At 37.8% G+C, this 18,666-nt stretch overlaps 1 protein-coding gene and 1 long non-coding RNA gene across 4 annotated transcripts; one reads left to right on the top strand and one right to left on the bottom strand.

The window, feature by feature from the left end:
* On the bottom strand, positions 1 to 10,889 carry RBM11 (RNA binding motif protein 11). Of its 3 annotated transcripts, none has more exons than XM_087895032.1 (5): positions 8,728 to 10,889; positions 4,429 to 4,591; positions 3,097 to 3,169; positions 2,408 to 2,501; positions 1 to 479 (listed from the first exon to the last, which is right to left on the bottom strand). In XM_087895032.1, exons 1-5 carry the CDS (start codon positions 9,172 to 9,174, stop codon positions 210 to 212), a joined length of 1,047 nt encoding a protein of 348 aa, XP_087751158.1. In that variant the 5' UTR covers positions 9,175 to 10,889; the 3' UTR covers positions 1 to 209. The 3 variants fall into 3 exon arrangements, with proteins under 3 accessions (XP_087751158.1, XP_034278018.1, XP_034278098.1); XM_034422127.3 differs by having other exon boundaries at positions 8,740 to 8,866; XM_034422207.3 differs by having other exon boundaries at positions 4,429 to 4,601; positions 8,740 to 8,801.
* LOC148113349 (uncharacterized) lies at positions 8,685 to 12,727 on the top strand. The gene is made up of 2 exons (XR_015734458.1): positions 8,685 to 8,968; positions 10,741 to 12,727. It is a non-coding gene; the product is annotated as an uncharacterized LOC148113349 (long non-coding RNA).
* Positions 12,728 to 18,666: the final 5,939 nt, after the last annotated feature.

The following is an 18,666-nucleotide window of genomic DNA, read 5'->3' as shown; positions in this document are numbered from 1 at the left end:
TTTTTCAATAAACTTTATTTAATTTTCATGACTTTTTCAAAGAACATAATTAGATTTCATTTGTGGGTGGAATATATATGTGTGTGTGTGTGTGTGTATGATATTTCTTTTATAAATATCAGGATCATATCCTTTTATTTAATAATACATTTATTTTTAAATAAATACAATCCTATAGTGTTTAATAACTTATTCCTTTACATTTTTAGTCATTTTTTCCTATATTTTTTCCTATTATTTTCATTGCTACTATCGTTGTCCCCAACTTCCAGAGTTCTTTTTTGTTTGGGAGTATTTTTTGTAATAAGATATTGACACTGGGTTTTTGCTTCTGAGTAGACACTTTCAGAAGAATCTTGCCCAGTATTTATATAGGATGATACTGGAATGCTTGGAAATTGTGGTGATGTCATCTGTGGGTAAAGAAATGGTTGTCCCATTGGACTGTATGGGACATACTGTTGTGTCAAACATGTCATCTAGAAAAAAGAAGAGAATTTTAAAATATTTGAAAACAAATCATCTCTACTTTCATTATATATTGTATGAAAATGACCATGGGTTGCTTAAAAATCATTTCAAATTATACACTTGATAGCGACATTAAGATGACATACAAAAGATTTTTAAAATGGTAACATGCAATACCTTCAAAAATTAAGCATGATGAGACACACTTGCAAACCGTAAAGTTGCATAAACTGTTTGCGCAACTCTGCCTTTTTGTTTACATCACTGATGCAAAATTATCAATTGGAAATTTGATGGGGTATGACATATTATTTATTTATATGATTCATAGACCTGTCCATTTCACAACAATGGGCATTATAACAGTGCATCTCCACAAAGCTTGTCTAACTGCCTGGCTCAAAAGTCTGGAGGAGCCTCCTAGTCTTCAGAAACACTAATGGGGTCAAGATCACAGGGCAGGTGCAGACACAGAGAAGACATAATTCAGGGTAAGAGACCCAGAGAATGTCCTCTCTGCTAGACCTGATGGGACAAGCAGAAATAACGGGGAACAGATGGTCCTGAAAATAGCCTGGTCCTATGCCATGTAATACTCTATAGGTGGTAATCTGGGCCAAAAACATGGGATATAACATTGAATTGGATAACTAAGAAAAAATATGGAGAATAAATTACAAGCTGACAATGTCTATACCCTATAAGGAAAACCTTTACAAAATGTTCTACCGATGGCACCTCCCACCGGCGCATCTGGCCAAGATGTTCCCAAATACATCTCCAATGTGTTGGAAATGTAAATCACAGAAAGGGACATACTATCACCTCTGGTGGTCATGCTGAAAGGCAAAACAATACTGGCAAGAAATTAGGAAAATGATTGAAGAAATTACAAAACAAAAGCTGGAAATGAGGCCGGAAATCTTTCTACTGGGAATAATCACAGCACAATATACCAAAGAAATAAAATATCTAATTATCCATATCCTTACAGCAGCACGTATACTCTTTGCCCAAAATTGGAAATTTGAGCAACTACCGACAGAAGACAAAATAATCGCAACAATTACAGAATGCACAGAAATGGATAAGCTTACAAAGGAATTGCAAGAGAAAGATGATACTGATTACTATTTAGTGTGGCAAAGATGATACAGCTGGCTGGAGGGGAAAATAGGAATAAAAAAATAACTTTGACTATCTAACAGGAACTGTCTAGAATTAAATAAAGAGTGGACTATAATGTTCTATATACAAATATGTAATTATGTAAATATATAGATATAGATACGAAGAGAAAGATAAGAAAAATAGAAAAATAATCCACCGATGTGGTAGTTTTAAGAGTCAGTTATAAGACTGAATCGATGTTTGTTTGTTTTGTATGTTGTCTTAATGTATTTATGTTTGTTTGTATATTTTTTATCAATAAAAACTTTAAAAAAAATACTCTATAGGTGGTAATCCGGACCTTGAATCTGATTTGGAAGCCTACTGGAAATCAGCACAGCTCAGAACAGTGATATTATATGAACATATTGAGACAAAACTGCTTTGTACCACTGCCTTCTAGACTAGCTATAGCTTCCAAATACTCTACACATTCCATATTATTTCATGTAATTGTGAGGTCACGTGACATCTCTCTAAAACAAGGCAAGGCAGTAACAAGCACTGCTGAAGGATCCAGTCAATTTCTCCCTTTATATCTACAGTATAGATAGATAAAATGGGTAATAAGGCCAACTGCTAATTATAAAGTACATTTCACCTGAAAATTGGTAATAAAATTAGACAATAAAAGATGCAGCCAGAAGCTGAAAAGCAACTATATCTTGGCTTTCTTAATAATTGTTTCTTGCACTATATAATAAATGAATAGGCATACACATGACATATTATTGGGATAGTTTTACTATCATTATGCTAAACTTACCATGCTCTGTATGGCAGAATAAATCTGATGCGGATTATTATTCACCTGATAAGGGCTAACAGGTAATGGAATATCACAATAAGAGTCTGCATACCTATTAAAAACAAGGATGGATAAAGTCTCAAAAAGTCATTTATCTATTAACAATATACAGAGAATCTATTTCAATTCTTTACCAATAGATTCCTATATGCTAAGCAGAAACTCTGACTCAACTTAATGTGATTTAACCCTAGACAAATAAGTATGAAATAGTAGCAAACAGCTAAATGTGCACATACTGGAATTCTAATTTTGGTGGAAGTTACAGTTATATTAACTGTAAGCTACACAGTCATTGATTGAGATGGGCGGCTATAGAAATTGAATGAACAAATAATAAATAAACAAGCCTATAATCTAATACATATATACTTATGAAAAAGCTACATCTCCATAGCATTGGATAGAGTTTATGGTTTTACAAATACTTTGAAAATGGTGTATAGTGATGTACATACAGCTTCTGAGCCATATAGTGGTCTACAAGATGATCAAAGTAGTATTACAGTGTTGCACGAAAAGGTTTCTGATGTGCAGGGTCACGAAAGTACCTGGGCTTGTGCTATGATGAGGGTGATTTTTTTCTCCTCCAGTTTCTGTCCCCACCCGTACCTCACAACAATGGAGACCACTTGAATGCACATTACCTGTAGGTTGATGTCTGTACATCCTCATCCATATTCTGGGAAGGACTGCTTAACTCTAGACAGTGAGTACTTCCTATGAATGAAACACTAAATATTTTAGGATTAAAAATATCACTGCATTTGTGTACATATGTCTAAAAATGCATAGAAACAAATCTCAGAATTATACCAAAATTAATTATTAGTTTCTTTTCATGCTCACTAAAAGAAATATATAAATTTTTTGTAAACTGTTGTAATTACACTTAAATTGCGACCTTTTAATTAAAAATATGTATTGATGGGTAGAGTTATTCAAAGGTTAGTGAGAAAGTATCTATTTTGGTATGCCTCTGAACATTTTTAAAAAGTCGCAGTGCAATGAATGCAAAATTCATTTCATAAATGATAGGGGGTTCTATATTTGTTTTTATCAACTCAACATTTGTCTTTCAGTGGTCATATATCCTGGAAGAAAACAGAAGATCCTTATATGAATCAAAACACTTCTCTATATCCTAGCCAAGGTAAATCTTACTTGTATCCTGCCTTTATTATTTTACAAATAATTGAAGCTGGAAGCACCTTCCTCTTCCTATTTTCTCCACAACAACACTGTGAGGTGGGTAGGACTGAACTAACAATTTCTCAATTTCTAGCTTGGTATCTTAACCATTAAACCAAACTAGCTCATTATTGATACATTTCAATTTGTGCGTATAAATGACATTGACTCATCAGAAAAAAAATAGTAATATAAAAAAACATAAGCACAAAATGTGCATGTGGGAGCATAATGCTTCTTTGTGAAAACACAATTTAATGCTAGTTATAAATAGGAAAAAGTGAATATTTCAGTTTATCTTTCAGGGATTACTCAAGTGTAATTTTAGGATGATTCCTGAACACCACTATTGTCTGATCTACTAAAGAAAAAAACCCAATTGAGGCAGGTTTGGACAAAATCTGTATGGGGTAAGAATTCTTTAAGATTAGGAGAAAGGCAATCTGACAAATCATTATTAAGAATGGATCAAAGCACTGGTTTAGAAATAAGGGTTAATAATTTATCATTGCAGAAATAAAAATGCATCTAATATCAAATCACTAGAATTTAAATTTCTTGCTTCTTGAAAGGGAATGACTATTAAAGACCAGAAATGTAATATATCAGTTTTATTTATTTTTTAAAAAAATGTTAATTCAGTAAACGGACCCCAAAGTATAGAAAAATATACTTTGTCATAGCAGAATTTTGTTTGACACATTATTTCATGTGTCAGGATTTTGACATTTACATTCCAGAGATCTCTGAGTTTTTATTAAATATTATTGGCAGGTAACTAAACCTACCAAACCGATATTGAACTTTAATTGGTCTTCCATATAAACGAATCCCATTCAGCAAAGCCATAGCATAAGGCACTGACTCTGTGTGTTTAAAGCAGACAAATCCAAAACTCTTGGGGTTTCCATCTTTGTCTTTGCATACGGTGACTTTGGATACCGGTCCAGCCTGCAAGAAACTTAAAATTTATTCTCTTATCATTCTGTTATATGAAACAAAATTGTTACTTACTCTTTTAAAATCTTGATGGACCCTATTCTACCAATGTATCCATTTTTCTTTTGTGCAGAAAGGCAGTGCATTGTAATTTTCCTTGTATGTTCACAGCTTACTTACATATATCTTGTTTTATTCTGTTATGGGCATAATTTACTGTACATGGACCTGATGAAGTATCAAAGCAATTAAAGAATTTTTAAAAATGCACAACAGCAAGCACTCTGCTATTCAAATAAAAGCAAACATATACTGTCATCAAATATAAGATATAACCAAAATAAACCCAAAGTATAGATTTATTAATATATATTTTCCATGTTGTATTGGCAATCAATAGAAAGTTTCAACCTTATGACAATCTTGTAAGTTTAAATTCTGTAGAAAAATATAGTCCAATAACAATTACTATTTTCATAATCTAATTAACATATTACCCTCAGATACAAATGCTGTATGTAGTTTACATAATGAGAAACATTTCTCATTCTCCAGTAGAATGAGAAATCATGGCAACAAGCATTGTGGAGAGAACAACTTAGAAAACTTGGTGCATTTAGAGCTGAGAAAGATTTGATCGTTATTTTCTATTGATAAAAATATTTCCAACGATACATTCTTATAAGCAAATGCTTATGAGAGCATTTACTGCTGTGCCCAACCAAGCATTTCATGGTATTTACCAGTCTGTTCTTAGGAAATTCTTAGGAAATTGCAGAAACAATTGAAAACATGTAAACTGGCATAATGTACGAAGAAAGAAAAAGAAAACAAGAGCATTTATCTGGAATCAGTTGTACACCTATAGAATATATTATTCCTACTTTGTTGTTGTTAAACTAAATTTTCCCTTTTCTTGGAAACTTAAATTTAACAGTAGGTAAATCTTATAGACATTGGAGTACATTAACTAAAACTTGTTCAGATAGTAGCTTCTCAACTGTCAAAAGCTAAAGGCATATGAAGTGCCTACTTTGTGGAATTAATTCCAAATCTGATTCTCACTGATATTACAATGAAAGTAGAAATAGCTTGTGACTAGAAAAAGAGAAATATTGTTATTTTATAGTAATCAGTGCTGACAAAACACTCAATGTTTATGCTCAGTGTTACAGCTATATATATATTTCATATTTTATATGCAGAAGGAAAAAAAGTAAAACACTGCAGGAATGTTCAACTCTAATGTTCAATAGTAAATAAAGGGATACAATTAAATTATGAATATTTCAAATTAAATGAGGCTTATCTCTCCAAATATTGCATGTTATTTAATCACAGAGATAAATATTTAATTATTTTCAGCCAAAGTTAAATGATTGCCCTTAGGCATTATCAGCGATTTGTTTAACTTCATTTAAATTTATTTATCTTTCAATTATGTACTTTTGAAAATTGATAAATTATTTCAAAAAACTTAGTAGCTGCTAAAGAGATAATTCAGATTTAGACCAGACAATAAACACCCATTATTTATCAATTAATGTTATTTTAAATTATTCAAAATTATTCACCAGAACTGAGTATTTATTAATAAGTAGAATTGAGTGTGCTACAACATCTGGGAAATAAATATAAATAAATATCAACAAATATAAATTTCACTAGTTTAGCTAATATCACATGTGAAATAAATAGCATATGATAAATCAATAAAGGTGAGAATAATTCAATCTCTTTAATCTTTCCAATAAAAAATAGTTACTCCAATAAAAGGCTAAAATCACATTTGTACTGATTTGAGTTTTGGGGGAAGAATAACAAACTATAGTTCATTTTTAATTCCATTGTCTAAAGATCTAATTGTTAAAACATTGAAAAAAGGTATTGACTTCAATTTTATTTATTTTTATAAATAACTGAAGGTGGCAAACATAATTAATATTCCTTCCTCCTCCTATTTTCCCTACAACTCCTCTGTGAGGTAAGCTGAGCTGGGAGAGAGTGACTGGCCCAAAATCACTCAGACTGCTTTCATGATAAAAGTGGGCTAGAACTCAGTCTCCTGGTTTCTGATCTGGTGCCTGAGCCACTAGACCAGGTGTGTCAAACTGGCAACCTGTGGACTGGATGTGTAATACGCAAGCCACACCCACCCCAGCTCCATGAAGGAAAAAAATTCGCAAAACAGCACACGACGGCAACGTGATGCCACGAGTTTGACACCCGTGCACTAGACTAACTGGCTCTCAGGATTTGTTGACTGAGGTTAGATTTGATCCCCACATGCAGAACATAATGGATTAGCAGTCTATTGCCTTAACCTCTCGGCCAGGTTGTTATTTTTTGAAATTATTAAGTTATTACAGCAAGATTCATCTCAGTGTTATTTAGATCTATAGATTCTACATTTAAGGTCTATTAACTTTTTTAATTTAAGATTTATTTTTAAAAAATAATGTTTTGCACACAATCAACATTTCCAAGCAAAATTCAGCTTGTTTAATCCCCACTTTTAGGAGAGAGAAAATTTTAAAGAAAAAAAAAACACATTTCCACTCTTCTACTTTGGATTGCCTACTGAAGGTGATGAACTTCTTCAAAGGTAGGAAGTAGAAAATCAAACATTCTGAGGCTTTTTCTTTTAAACATGTAGATTCTTCCTGTTTATAAAAATAAATAAAAAATCTGCTGAAGCAAGCTACACACACAGGTAGGGCTTTAAAATACAAATAACCCATTTTAAAATTATTTTTCTTCACCCAACAATAAAATATAACATTGGATTGGGCAGATTAAGTCAAGAATGGAATATTTAAGTTGTTGGAAAAACTACTCTATGTGGAAAAATGAACACTTTTTATACTATTCCTATTTAAGAAACTTTTTATCAAATTAAATTGCAGAAATAAAATTTAAATTATGTTCAAGTCTGATTAATGTGCCCAATTCAATTTCAATGTATCACTTACAAAGGAATTGAACTCACAACTCCACCACTCAATATTTCTTATTTGCTCTTTACTACTGAAGTTCTTAATATTTCTCTATTTATAAGAAAGTATCCATATTAAATAAGAAAGGACTACAGAGGATATTACATGTGATTACACTCCCCTTCATTTAATTCTGAATATATTGTTAAGGATAGGATAATTCACAGGGAATTAATTATTAATAAATATGTGGCTTATAAATTTATGTTCCTCCTAACAGGTCAGAGTATTGGATTTAAGGCTGGAGATCGTATCAGATTACCTGATAATAATAATAAAAAATCAAGTCCTTTAAATTTTACTTGATTTTCCAAACAATTCTGTTGCTAGGAATTACCTGACATTCTGTATTTTAAGATTAACTTCTATGTCGTGTGCATTAATTTCTATCCCCTATTAAATGTTATTGCAAATTGTTTTTTTTTTCTTTTTTTGTATTTAAAAATACTGCAGTTTAGGTCTAACATTTTTCACACTCAAAAGAAAATCATGCTCCTTCCAAAATGTTTCACTTGTCTAATATGCTATTATTTAATAAATCAAAGTCCTATAAAGCTGCTAGTACCTATTATGGTTTTGTTTGCTTTCTTAAATCTAATGCCCCACCCTACGTAACTTGTCTTGATTATAAATCATCATCAATATTTAGCATAGAATGGGTAGATAAAATAAACCTTGTTTGAAGCATATCCATGAAAAAAAATTTTTAAAAGTTTTTTTTTTCCAGTATTGTATTTCAGAAATGGAGCATAAAATAAATATAGATTTCACTTGCGCGGCGACCCCTTCAACTACTGCAGAAGACATGCCTCGGTATCTTCTGACAACATTCAGCTGCAGTAAAAACAGAGCCCTGTGACACCTTCAAGCTTACTAATTGTGCAGTGACGTACGGTTTTGTGAAATTGTTTATGTCGTACATTTTTTTTTTGAAAAAAAGTATTTTGCTATTAAATTAAAGGGGGGGGGAATCGTGAGACGGCATCTTTCCGCCCCAACATCCCGTCGCATGGGCGGACCCTGAAATCCCATCCCTTGACACCACCGCGTACACGACTCGCAACACGAACACGTGCTTCCCGGCTTCAGCTACATCGCTAGCCACGCCCACCTCCCACCTGACACGCCCACCTCCCACAGGACCCGCCTCACCCGCTCTTGCACCTGCAAGAAAAGCTCATAGAGAATCTCCTCCTTCACGCGACTTTCCAAATTGCCCACGAAAAGAGTCCGGTCGGGCTCGTCCGCCCTATTTTGGGTTGTCATGATCGTGAAGAAGACCAGCCCCGGCAGCTCAGAGTTCTGGCTTTGGAATGGGAAGCCGGCGAAAGGGGAGGGGCTCCGGCGAGAGCGCACACGAGGCCGTAAACCACAGGGGTCGCGCGACTGTGCGGTAAAAAGCGTTCGGGGACTGCTTCTGCGCTTTGCGGCAGTTGCCGGCGGGATGCTTCTTAGTTGTGGGAGGGCGGAAGAGTAATGGTTAAAATCACTTTCTCCGATGCTAAGAAGCAAATTTTGTATGTTTGTGTTTATCTTTCTCACATGTAAAAGACAGTTACACACGCGCGCGCACGCACGAGTTGCTATAAACGCCGACATCCTGCTGCACGAACTTCCTATACTTCAGTATCCTAGCAACTCTCTTAACTCACTGAATTGTTTTCTGTGTGTTTGTGTGTGTGTGTGTGTGTGTGTGTGTGTGTTAGATGGAGAATGATCCATTCCCAAACATGGACTGCCATCATGTGGCAAATCTTGATACACGCAATGAATCTACTGTCCACATTTGATCTTTTTTTACATTTATTATTAAATTTATATCCCGGCATTATTTTGAATAATTCAAGGCAGCATACATAATGTCCCCACACCTTTTCCCCATAAAATAACTAAAATTGAATTCTATGTGTTATTTATTAGTGATATTTTTTTAAATACTTGGACAAGTACTTTAAGATAAATTTACTTCTATTTCAGATCAGTTTCATCACTGTTTCTTGGCGTAATATGATGTTACATTGTTGTTAGATATTTATTCTGTCTTATGTATAACTCAAGGCGGTGTAGGAAGTTAAAACCCACCCCTCTCCTAGGAAAATGAGATACTTTAGGAAATATTAAAAGGGCAGAATAGGTTCATTTAGTGACCGTTTGAAGTTACAACAACACTGAAAAAAGTGATTTATGACCATTGCAGTATCTCCATGCTCATGTGATTGTGATCTCCTTTTGCAACCTTCTGAAAAGCAAAGTCAATGGGGAAACCAGATTCACTTAACAACAGTGTTACTAATTTAAGAACAGCAGTAACTCACTTAACAAATGTGTTGAGAAAAGCTGTGAAATGGAGCAAAACTCACTTAACAAATTTTTCACTTAGCAACATAAATTTTGTGCTCAATTGTCATAAATTGAGGACTACATTTAATACCTTCTTTAAATTACAAAATACAATAATGGATTATAATGCTATCAAACAAGTTATCTGAGTATACTGCATTCATATTGCATTCAGATGTCATTGAAAATATAGACAATTTGTAAGAGCTGCTGTTGCATCAGTATCCTTTTTACAGCCAATGAAGTCCCCTCCTATTACTGAAATTTAAAGCAGAGCTTTCATTTTGAAATATTAAACAAACAAAAACCTGTATTCTCTGTGTGTATCCCAAAAGTGAATATTCCTCCCAAGTTAGATTCTCATATTAACTTGTTTTTCCTTTTGTAATCAAATCCAGACAAACACTTGGTTTTTCTGCCCTTGATTAAATAAATGCAACATTTATTAAGACATTTTAGGGTGCCATTCACAAAAAAAAAAAATGCACAATGGTAAGCCATCAGAAGTATTTGTTGCAGTTCCTTTTAAGTTTTTTAATTGGAAAATCACTTCACACTTTTGTTTATGACCAATTGCTGAAAAAGGGCAGGTTTTTCTAGGATTTGTCAGAGCAGCAATCAACTGACAAAATACAAAGTTGTCGTGAAATTGACAACCACTTGTGCTATCTTTACCAGGAATTCAACTGTCTGTAAATTTATTTTTTTATTGTAATGTTATTGTACTTTCTCTTCAGTTTGGAACAATTATCATTCTCAAAATAACCAATTGGCCTTCTCTGTTTTAAATTCCATGTTTCTCCAATATTTGAGGGGCTGTCACAGACAGGAGAGGGACAACCTACTTTCCAAAGCACCCAAAGGCCAGACAAGGAACAGTGGATGGAAACTGATGAAGGAGAGATTCAACATAGAAATGAGGAGAAATTTTCTGACAGTGAGAACAATCAATCAATAGAACAACTTGCCTTCAGAAGTTGTGGGTGCTTCATCACCTGAGGCTTTCAAGAAGAGACTGGACAGTTACTTGTTAGAAGTGGTATAGGGTCTCCTGTTTGAGCAGGGTTTGGACTAGATGACCTATGAGATCCCTTCCAACTCTGTTATTCTTTACTCTTCTTCTGTGGCAATTTAATGTTGTGTCTCCTTTTAGTTTTTTTTCTCTTCAGATTGAACATCCCAAAGTCTTCCAATCTGTATTCATATGGCATGGCCTCAGATCGTTGTCGTTTCCTCTTTGTTACCTTTCTCTGAATTTGTTCTAACCAATCAGTCTTTTGGAAATACGGTGCTTAGAACTGCACACAGTATTAAGGTATCACTGGGAATGCTCTTGGCAGAAAAGAGATGAGAGTAAAAAAAATGATTGTATCATCTGAGACTACTTTGTCGTGCCAGAACTGGAGTTGGTATGTCAGGAGAAAAAGAAAACTAAACAAATTGGTGAAAAACAGTCCTAAATCCAAGTATGTTGGGGAGGGCATGTTGGGTCATGTAGAGAGAATGAAGGATTGGATTGCAGAACAAATAAGCGTGAACTATGAAGAGGTTGAGCTGAAGGCGTAGATTAAGAAAGTTGTGACTGAATGGAGCTGCTGAGGTTCTCAAACAGAAATATGAGAAGTTTAAAGAATAAAAGGCAATGTACAAATGGGTATATGATCCTAGTACCATGATGGCAAACCTATGGCACGTGTGCCAGAGGTGGCACGTAGCGCCCTCTCTGTGGGCACACGAGCTGTCGTCCCAGTTCAGCTCCACCATGCATGCGTGTGTGCCTCCCGCCAGCCAACTGGTCTTTGGGTCTCTGCGTGAGGGGCGGGGCACGTATGCATGCACGGGGGGCAGGGCGTGTAGGGGGCAACAAGCATGGGCATGGGGGCATATGCGGGAGGGCTGCACATACATGCATGGGGGCAGGGCATGGGCATGTGCAGGGGCGGCGCACGCACATTGCATTTTGGGAGTTTGGGCGTGTGCGCGCTTTGGGCACTCAGTCCGGAAAAGGTTAGCCATCACTGTCGTAGTAGACGGATGGTTTATAACATTTGAATGGCGTGGAAAGATATACTGAATATAGATTTACTATATTTCCTTTTATTATATTGCTTTTAATTCCAAATTACAACAGACAGAGTCTGCATCTAAGAAAGGCAAGGAATGGTTGAAGTTACATCTGATATGCCATGGAGTCCATTGCATGAAAAACAACGAAGTGTTATTTTTGATATTGTACAGGTAGTCCTCGAGTTACAACAGTTCATTCTGTGACTATTCAAAGTTACAATGGCAATGAAAAAAGTGACATGGCCAGTTTTCACACTTATGACCATTGTAGCATCCCCATAGTCATGCAATCAAACTTCAGATGCTTGGCAACTGACTCATATTTATGATGGTTGTCGTATCCTGGGGTCATGTGATCCCATTTTGCAACCTTCTGACAAGCAAAGTCAATGGGAAAGCCAGATTCACTTAACCACAGTTTAACAACTACAGTGATTCTTTTAACAATTGTGGCAAGAAACTTCGTAAAATGGGGCAAACTCACTTAAGAAATGCTTAACTTAGCAACATAAATTTTGGGCTCAATTGTGGCTGTAAGTCAAGGGCTAGCTATATTTCAGTACTTCCTACTTTTGACCTGGACATTGATACAATTGTAAAGGAAATTACTTCAGTATGTAACTCTGTCAAGATTAAGCTGTGAAGAAAATTAGTTTGGTCCTCCAGGAGCTGGCTTTAGGATTTTATTTTTATTTTAAAAAACTTGCACTATGGTTCAAGCAATAAAAATATTAGAGACTTAGAAGCTTTTTCTTTCCAATGTGATCTTATGTAATGCTTTGTAATAAGAATTTTGCTTATTTCAGGGTTAATTAACCTGATCTTACTTTTATCCTTTCTGTTAGACAGCAGTATTCTAATAACTAAATCCCAAAACAAATACTTTGGCTAAAATTTAAAAGTTCTGAAATGTATTAATTTTGAATAATGGAATGGATGAAAATTTTAAATTCTACAGCCACTAAATTCAAGGAAGCCAATGAGTCATCTTCACATCTGCAATATTTGAATATCAAGCAGCTGGTTTAATAGAAGATGGTTTACTTTATAAGAAGGCCATTTGTATTAATTTATATGATTTCTCACAGTAAGCATTATTTGAGATGTTTGCAAACCATAGCTGCAAGGAGAGTCCAGCAACTGGGTGGTTGAAGGAATACTCTATATTAATTGATGGCTTGGTTACAGTTTCTGCAGCTGCCTTAGATTTAGAACCCTTCTTGGCTAATGCCCCAGTCACCTTGCTATTTTAACAAAGGAACAATTTGGAGCCTGATGAAGCTTATCAAGCCTTTCATTAGTGCCCAATGTTTTTTTAAAAGATTAAAAATGCTGTGTTTGCAAAGGAAAGTCACTAGCTTGACAGAAAATTACCCCAAAGATATTCGGATACAGATAAATTACCTAACATTTCCTCAGCCTTGGTTGAGACAAAATTTGCTTTCTTGTGTTATTACTTAACATAAATTGTTATTATGTGTTGGAATGTGTTAGTTGAAAGCAAATACTTCAGCTGATTTAAACATTTCCAAGGATTAATCTGTCTGGAATTGGATTTTGGTCTGTCTTTTTCATTTGCTAGATGTGACAATGTTACGCAGTTTTGCCAAATATTTTGCCCTTTATGAAAGGTATTTGTGAAATCAATAGATACTTGTCAGTTGTCTTGATAGCCTTAGAACTGAGTTTCCTAACGTTTCCGGCTTTGCAGACCAGCGGGGAGGGAGAGGAGATGGTTCTGCGTGAGTGGCTTATGCAAATGAAGTACACATGCATGCGCTTGTCTGCTGCTCGCACAAGTGAGGATGTGTGTGTGCACATGCTCCCTGGCCATCTCCGTGGCCCAGCTGCAAACCCCTCCCAGCCCAGAGGTTGGGGACCCCTGCCTTGGAAGACATCTGATTCACACTGACATAACAATTCTCTAGCAAAGAAACCTCTGTTTCCTGCCATATCAGCATAATGTTTGGACAAACGATATACAATAGCACATATTCAACATGTAGAATGTGTTTGTGTGATTAAACACTCATGTTCATCTACTGTACAACAGTTTTTCCTTGTTTAAATAACTAATTACCAAATGTTTGACACTAGTCAGACTGATCTCATAACAGATGACTCAGCGTTTTTCAGCAGAAAGGATGACTTTTGACACACTGATCTCAGCCAGGCCTAGCCATGCAACTTTTATAGAATGAGCAAAACTGCACTCCTCCCTCCTATCAACAAAAGCATTACATGTATTAACAACTGCTATAACTGAAACTACCAAACTGTTTCCTCTGACGTTATTGTCTATATTGCTGTTTTCTCCCAAGAGGAAGATTGATACCAACATCTGTCTTTCCCCATTCCTTATAGTCCAGAAAAAGTAACACTCCACTGCCTGGTTTTGCTGATAAATGCTTCTCTTCTGACAGGATAGTATTGCCTCTTTGATGACATACATTGATGATACAGTATAATTTGTTAATGCATCTTCTGAATCCTTTGTGCTCTGTGTATTAAGCAATTTTCTTTTGACTAGTTCTCTATTTCAGTCTATAGGGTGAATACTGAAATACAGTATTTAAGCATACTGTAGCTGGCTTTCCAAGTATAATTATCGGTTATACCAAGTATAATTATCGGGGTAGCGGTTATCATTAAAGAAGGTCTGAGACCGAGGGAGGCCACTGTTCCTCAGACGGCCGGCTGTGAATCCCTTTTTGTGAAATGGGGTCATGGGGTTCAGATGGGTTTGCTGATCACGTACCTGGCTCCCTGCCACGTGGCAACAGCCCTGCCCGAGCTACTCAACGTCATCGCCGCGGTGGCGGTTGATACCCCTAAGCTTATGGTTATGGAGGATTTCAACCTGCCGTCCGTGGGTGAGACGTCAGAGATGGCTCGGGAGTTCATGGCTTCCATGACAGCTATGGACCTGACCCAGTTAATTCATGGCCCTACCCACACAGGGGGAAACACGCTGGATCTGGTTTTTGTCTCTGGACAGTGGTTGAGGGATCTTGATATAGGGGATATAGTTACTGAACCCTTGTCATGGTCAGATCACTCTCTCCTTCGTCTCGACTTTCGAACCGCTGCACCCCGCCGCAGGGTGGCGGAGCCGGTCAGATGGTTCCGCCCCAGGCGCCTGATGGAACCTGACAGATTCCAGACGGAGCTTGGGCCATTTCCTGAGGTTCTGGCACACGCCTCGACTGGAGACCTGGTGGCCGCCTGGGATAGGGCGGCTGCTGGTGCTCTGGATCGGGTCGTGCCTTTGCGGCCTCTGACCCGGCGCCGATCTCAATTGGCTCCTTGGTTTACCGAGGAGCTGAGGGAGTTGAAGCGCCGGAAAAGACGCCTAGAGAGTAGTTGGAGGGCCAGTCTTCTTGAATCTGACCGGACACTAGTAAGATCCCACATTAGGAATTACTTAGTGGCGATAAAAGCAGCGAAATGTAGTTATTTTGCTGCTCTTATTGCGTCATCAGATAATCGCCCGGCCGCCCTCTTTAGGGTGACCCGCTCCCTGCTCCACCAGGAAGCGCGGGAGGACCCCTTGGAGGGTAGAGCCGAGGATTTTGTTCAGTATCTGTATGACAAAATCACTCAGATTCGGGAAGATTTGGACTCCGACTGGGTAGTCTCAGGGGGAGAGACGGGGGCAGGTCTTGAGAATGTTATCTGGGATGAGTTTGATCCTGTGACCCCTGAGGACGTGGACAGGATTCTGGGTAGACTGAACGCGACCACTTGTTTATTGGACCCGTGTCCTTCCTGGTTAGTACTGGCTTCCCGGGAAGTGACACGAGGCTGGCTCCAGGGGATTATAAACGCTTCGCTGAGTGAGGGTGACTTTCCCGCCGCCTTGAAAGAGGCGGTGGTGAGGCCTCTCCTCAAGAAGCCTTCCCTGGACCCGGCAATATTGGTAAATTATCGTCCGGTCTCCAATCTTCGCTTTGTTGCGAAGGTTGTTGAGAGTGTGGTCGCGCAACAGCTCCCCCAGCACCTGGATGAAACGACGTATCTGGATCCGTTCCAGTCGGGCTTCAGGCCCGGGTACAGCACGGAAACGGCATTGGTCGCGTTGGTTGATGATCTCTGGAGGGCTCGGGACAGGGGGTGCTCCTCTGTCCTGGTCCTGTTAGATCTCTCAGCGGCTTTTGATACCATCGACCATGGTATCATGCTGCACCGGTTGGAAGAGTTGGGGGTGGGAGGCACTGTGTTGCGGTGATTCTCCTCCTTTCTCTCTGACCGGTCGCAGTCTGTGTTGACAGGGGGACAGAGGTCGACCCCGAGGCCCCTCATATGTGGGGTGCCGCAAGGGTCGGTCCTCTCGCCTCTCCTGTTCAACATTTATGTGAAGCCGCTGGGCGAGATCATCCGTGGTTTCGGGGTGGAGTACCATCAGTACGCTGACGACACCCAGCTGTACATCTCCACCCCGGATCACCCCAACGATGCCCTTGAAGTGATGTCCCGGTGCCTGGAGGCCGTACGGATCTGGATGGGGAGGAACAGGCTCAGGCTCAACCCATCCAAGACTGAGTGGCTGTGGTTTCCGACGTCCCGATATAGTCAGTTGACGCCATCACTGACTATTGGGGGCGAATCATTGGCCCCCACGGAGAGGGCTCGCAACTTGGGCGTCCTCCTGGACTCACGGCTGTCTTTAGAAGAGCACTTGACGGCCGTGACCGGGAGGATTTTTCATCAGGTTCGCCTGATTCGCCAGTTGCGTCCCTTTCTGGATCGGGACTCTTTACGCACGGTCACTCATGCCCTTGTCACCTCCCGCCTGGACTATTGCAACGCTCTCTACATGGGGCTCCCCTTGAGGAGCACCCGGAGGCTCCAACTGGCGCAGAGTGCGGCCGCGCGGGTGGTAATGGGAGCGACATGGCGTTCCCATGTAACACCTCTCCTGCGCGAGCTGCACTGGCTCCCGGTGGTCTTCCGGGTGCGCTTCAAGGTTTTAGTTACCACCTTTAAAGCGCTCCATGGCTTAGGACCCGGGTACTTGCGGGACCGCCTACTACCACCAATAGCCTTCCACCGGCCGGTACGCTCCCATAGAGAGGGGCTCCTCCGGGTGCCGTCAGCCAAACAATGCCGACTGGCGGCCCCCAGGGGGAGAGCCTTCTCTGTGGGGGCACCTACTATCTGGAACGAGCTCCCCCCAGAGATACGGAGGATCCCGGATCTGCGCACCTTCCGCCGCGCCTTAAAGACCTTATTATTTCACCAGGCCGGCCTGGCCTAATTTTCCCCCTCTTTTATAAAAGATTTTTAAAATTTTAAATATTTTTTAGTATTTATATATTCAATTTTAAATTGGTTTTAAAAGTTTGGGGTTTTAAATTTGTCGGGGCCAAAATTATTTAATTTGATTTTATTCTATTTTTTAAATTTTGTATTGTATGTGTTTTTATTGTTTGGCTGTGCACCGCCCTGAGTCCTTCGGGAGTAGGGCGGTATAGAAATCTAATAAATAATAATAAATAATAATAATAATTATTATTATTATTCTGAAAATCACACATTTAAATTTAGAAACATACCTTTTGATTTTTCTCTATTCTTTTCCTGAAGGTACTTTCTTTTGACAAATTCTAGGGATTTTCCAAAAGAATGTCTTTCAGTCATCATAACTGACAAATATATGGTCAAGAATCATGCAAATAGATTAGTGAGACAATATAAAAATAAATACATTTAATAAAATCAACAGGTTTCAATGAAATAGCATAAAGGTTCTCAGGTTAATATGAACTTTGCTGCACTGAAGATGCATTGTGTTAAAACTCCAATCATAACTGATGTTGACACTGTAGAAAGAGTGCAGAGAAGAGCAACAAAGATGATTAGGGGACAAGGATAAAACACATAAAGAATGGTTGCTGAAACTGGATATGTCTAGTCTGATGAAAAGAAGGATTAGGAGCGACACGATAGTATTCTGATATTTCAGGGGTTGCCACAAAGAAGAGGGAGTCAAACTATTCTCCAAAGCACCTGAGGGTAGAACAAGAATGAGAGGAAACTAATCAAGGAGAGAGGCAACTTAGAACTAAGGAGAAATTTCCTGACAGTTAGAAGAATTAATCAGTGGAACAATGATAAAATAAATAAAACAACGATAATCATTTCAAAACAAGAAGATAAAAAAATAAAGCATCAAGACTTACTATATTACTGTGAATTGTAAGGGGGAAAGCAACATAATGATCTGTTCTATCATTCTTGGTTTTAGTACTTATGTCATGTTAATTGGAATACCTAAATTCTTAGGTAGTAAGCTTATATTACTCATGTCAGACTTAAATAATATTAAAGGAGAAAACCACAAGCTTTTTTGAAAATAAGGAACCATTGTATTATTCAAGGGGGGGGGAGCTAAATTGCCAAATTGCTAATGTTGCAAATATCTATATCATCTTTTATATTTTGAGTATTAAAATGTGTAGATGTTCAAAAAACATTCAATAATTAAATGAAATCAATTATTTTTGTAAATGGAAATTATTATATCTTCCTGTACTCTTTAAATGGCACAAAATATTGCCTGTTCACAGCAGATCAAGTACTGTAAAAGGCAGTATAAAATCTGATTTTGAGAATCTGGAGGAAAGAACTTTTTGTGATTTAAAAGATATACAACTCCTCAGGAAAAGAAACTGCCTCGCCTAT

This window comes from Pantherophis guttatus, chromosome 5, assembly GCF_059756535.1.
Source record: "Pantherophis guttatus breed Tessera chromosome 5, ASM5975653v1, whole genome shotgun sequence".
Classification (NCBI taxonomy): Eukaryota; Metazoa; Chordata; class Lepidosauria; order Squamata; family Colubridae; genus Pantherophis; species Pantherophis guttatus.
The sequence above is the reverse complement of the archived record's forward strand: the minus strand, read 5'-3'. Positions and strand labels throughout refer to the sequence as shown.

Excerpts from the sequence above, each read along its gene's own strand:
- RBM11 (XM_087895032.1), bottom strand. The coding sequence starts at position 9,174 with ATGTCGGCGTTTATAGCAACTCGTGCGTGCGCGCGCGTGTGTAACTGT. Across the intron at positions 4,592-8,727 it reads TCTTGCAGGTGCAAGAGCGG|GCTGGACCGGTATCCAAAGT; the intron begins GTGAGGCGGGTC and ends AGTTTCTTGCAG. Across the intron at positions 2,502-3,096 it reads GTACAGACATCAACCTACAG|GTATGCAGACTCTTATTGTG; the intron begins GTAATGTGCATT and ends TGTTTTTAATAG.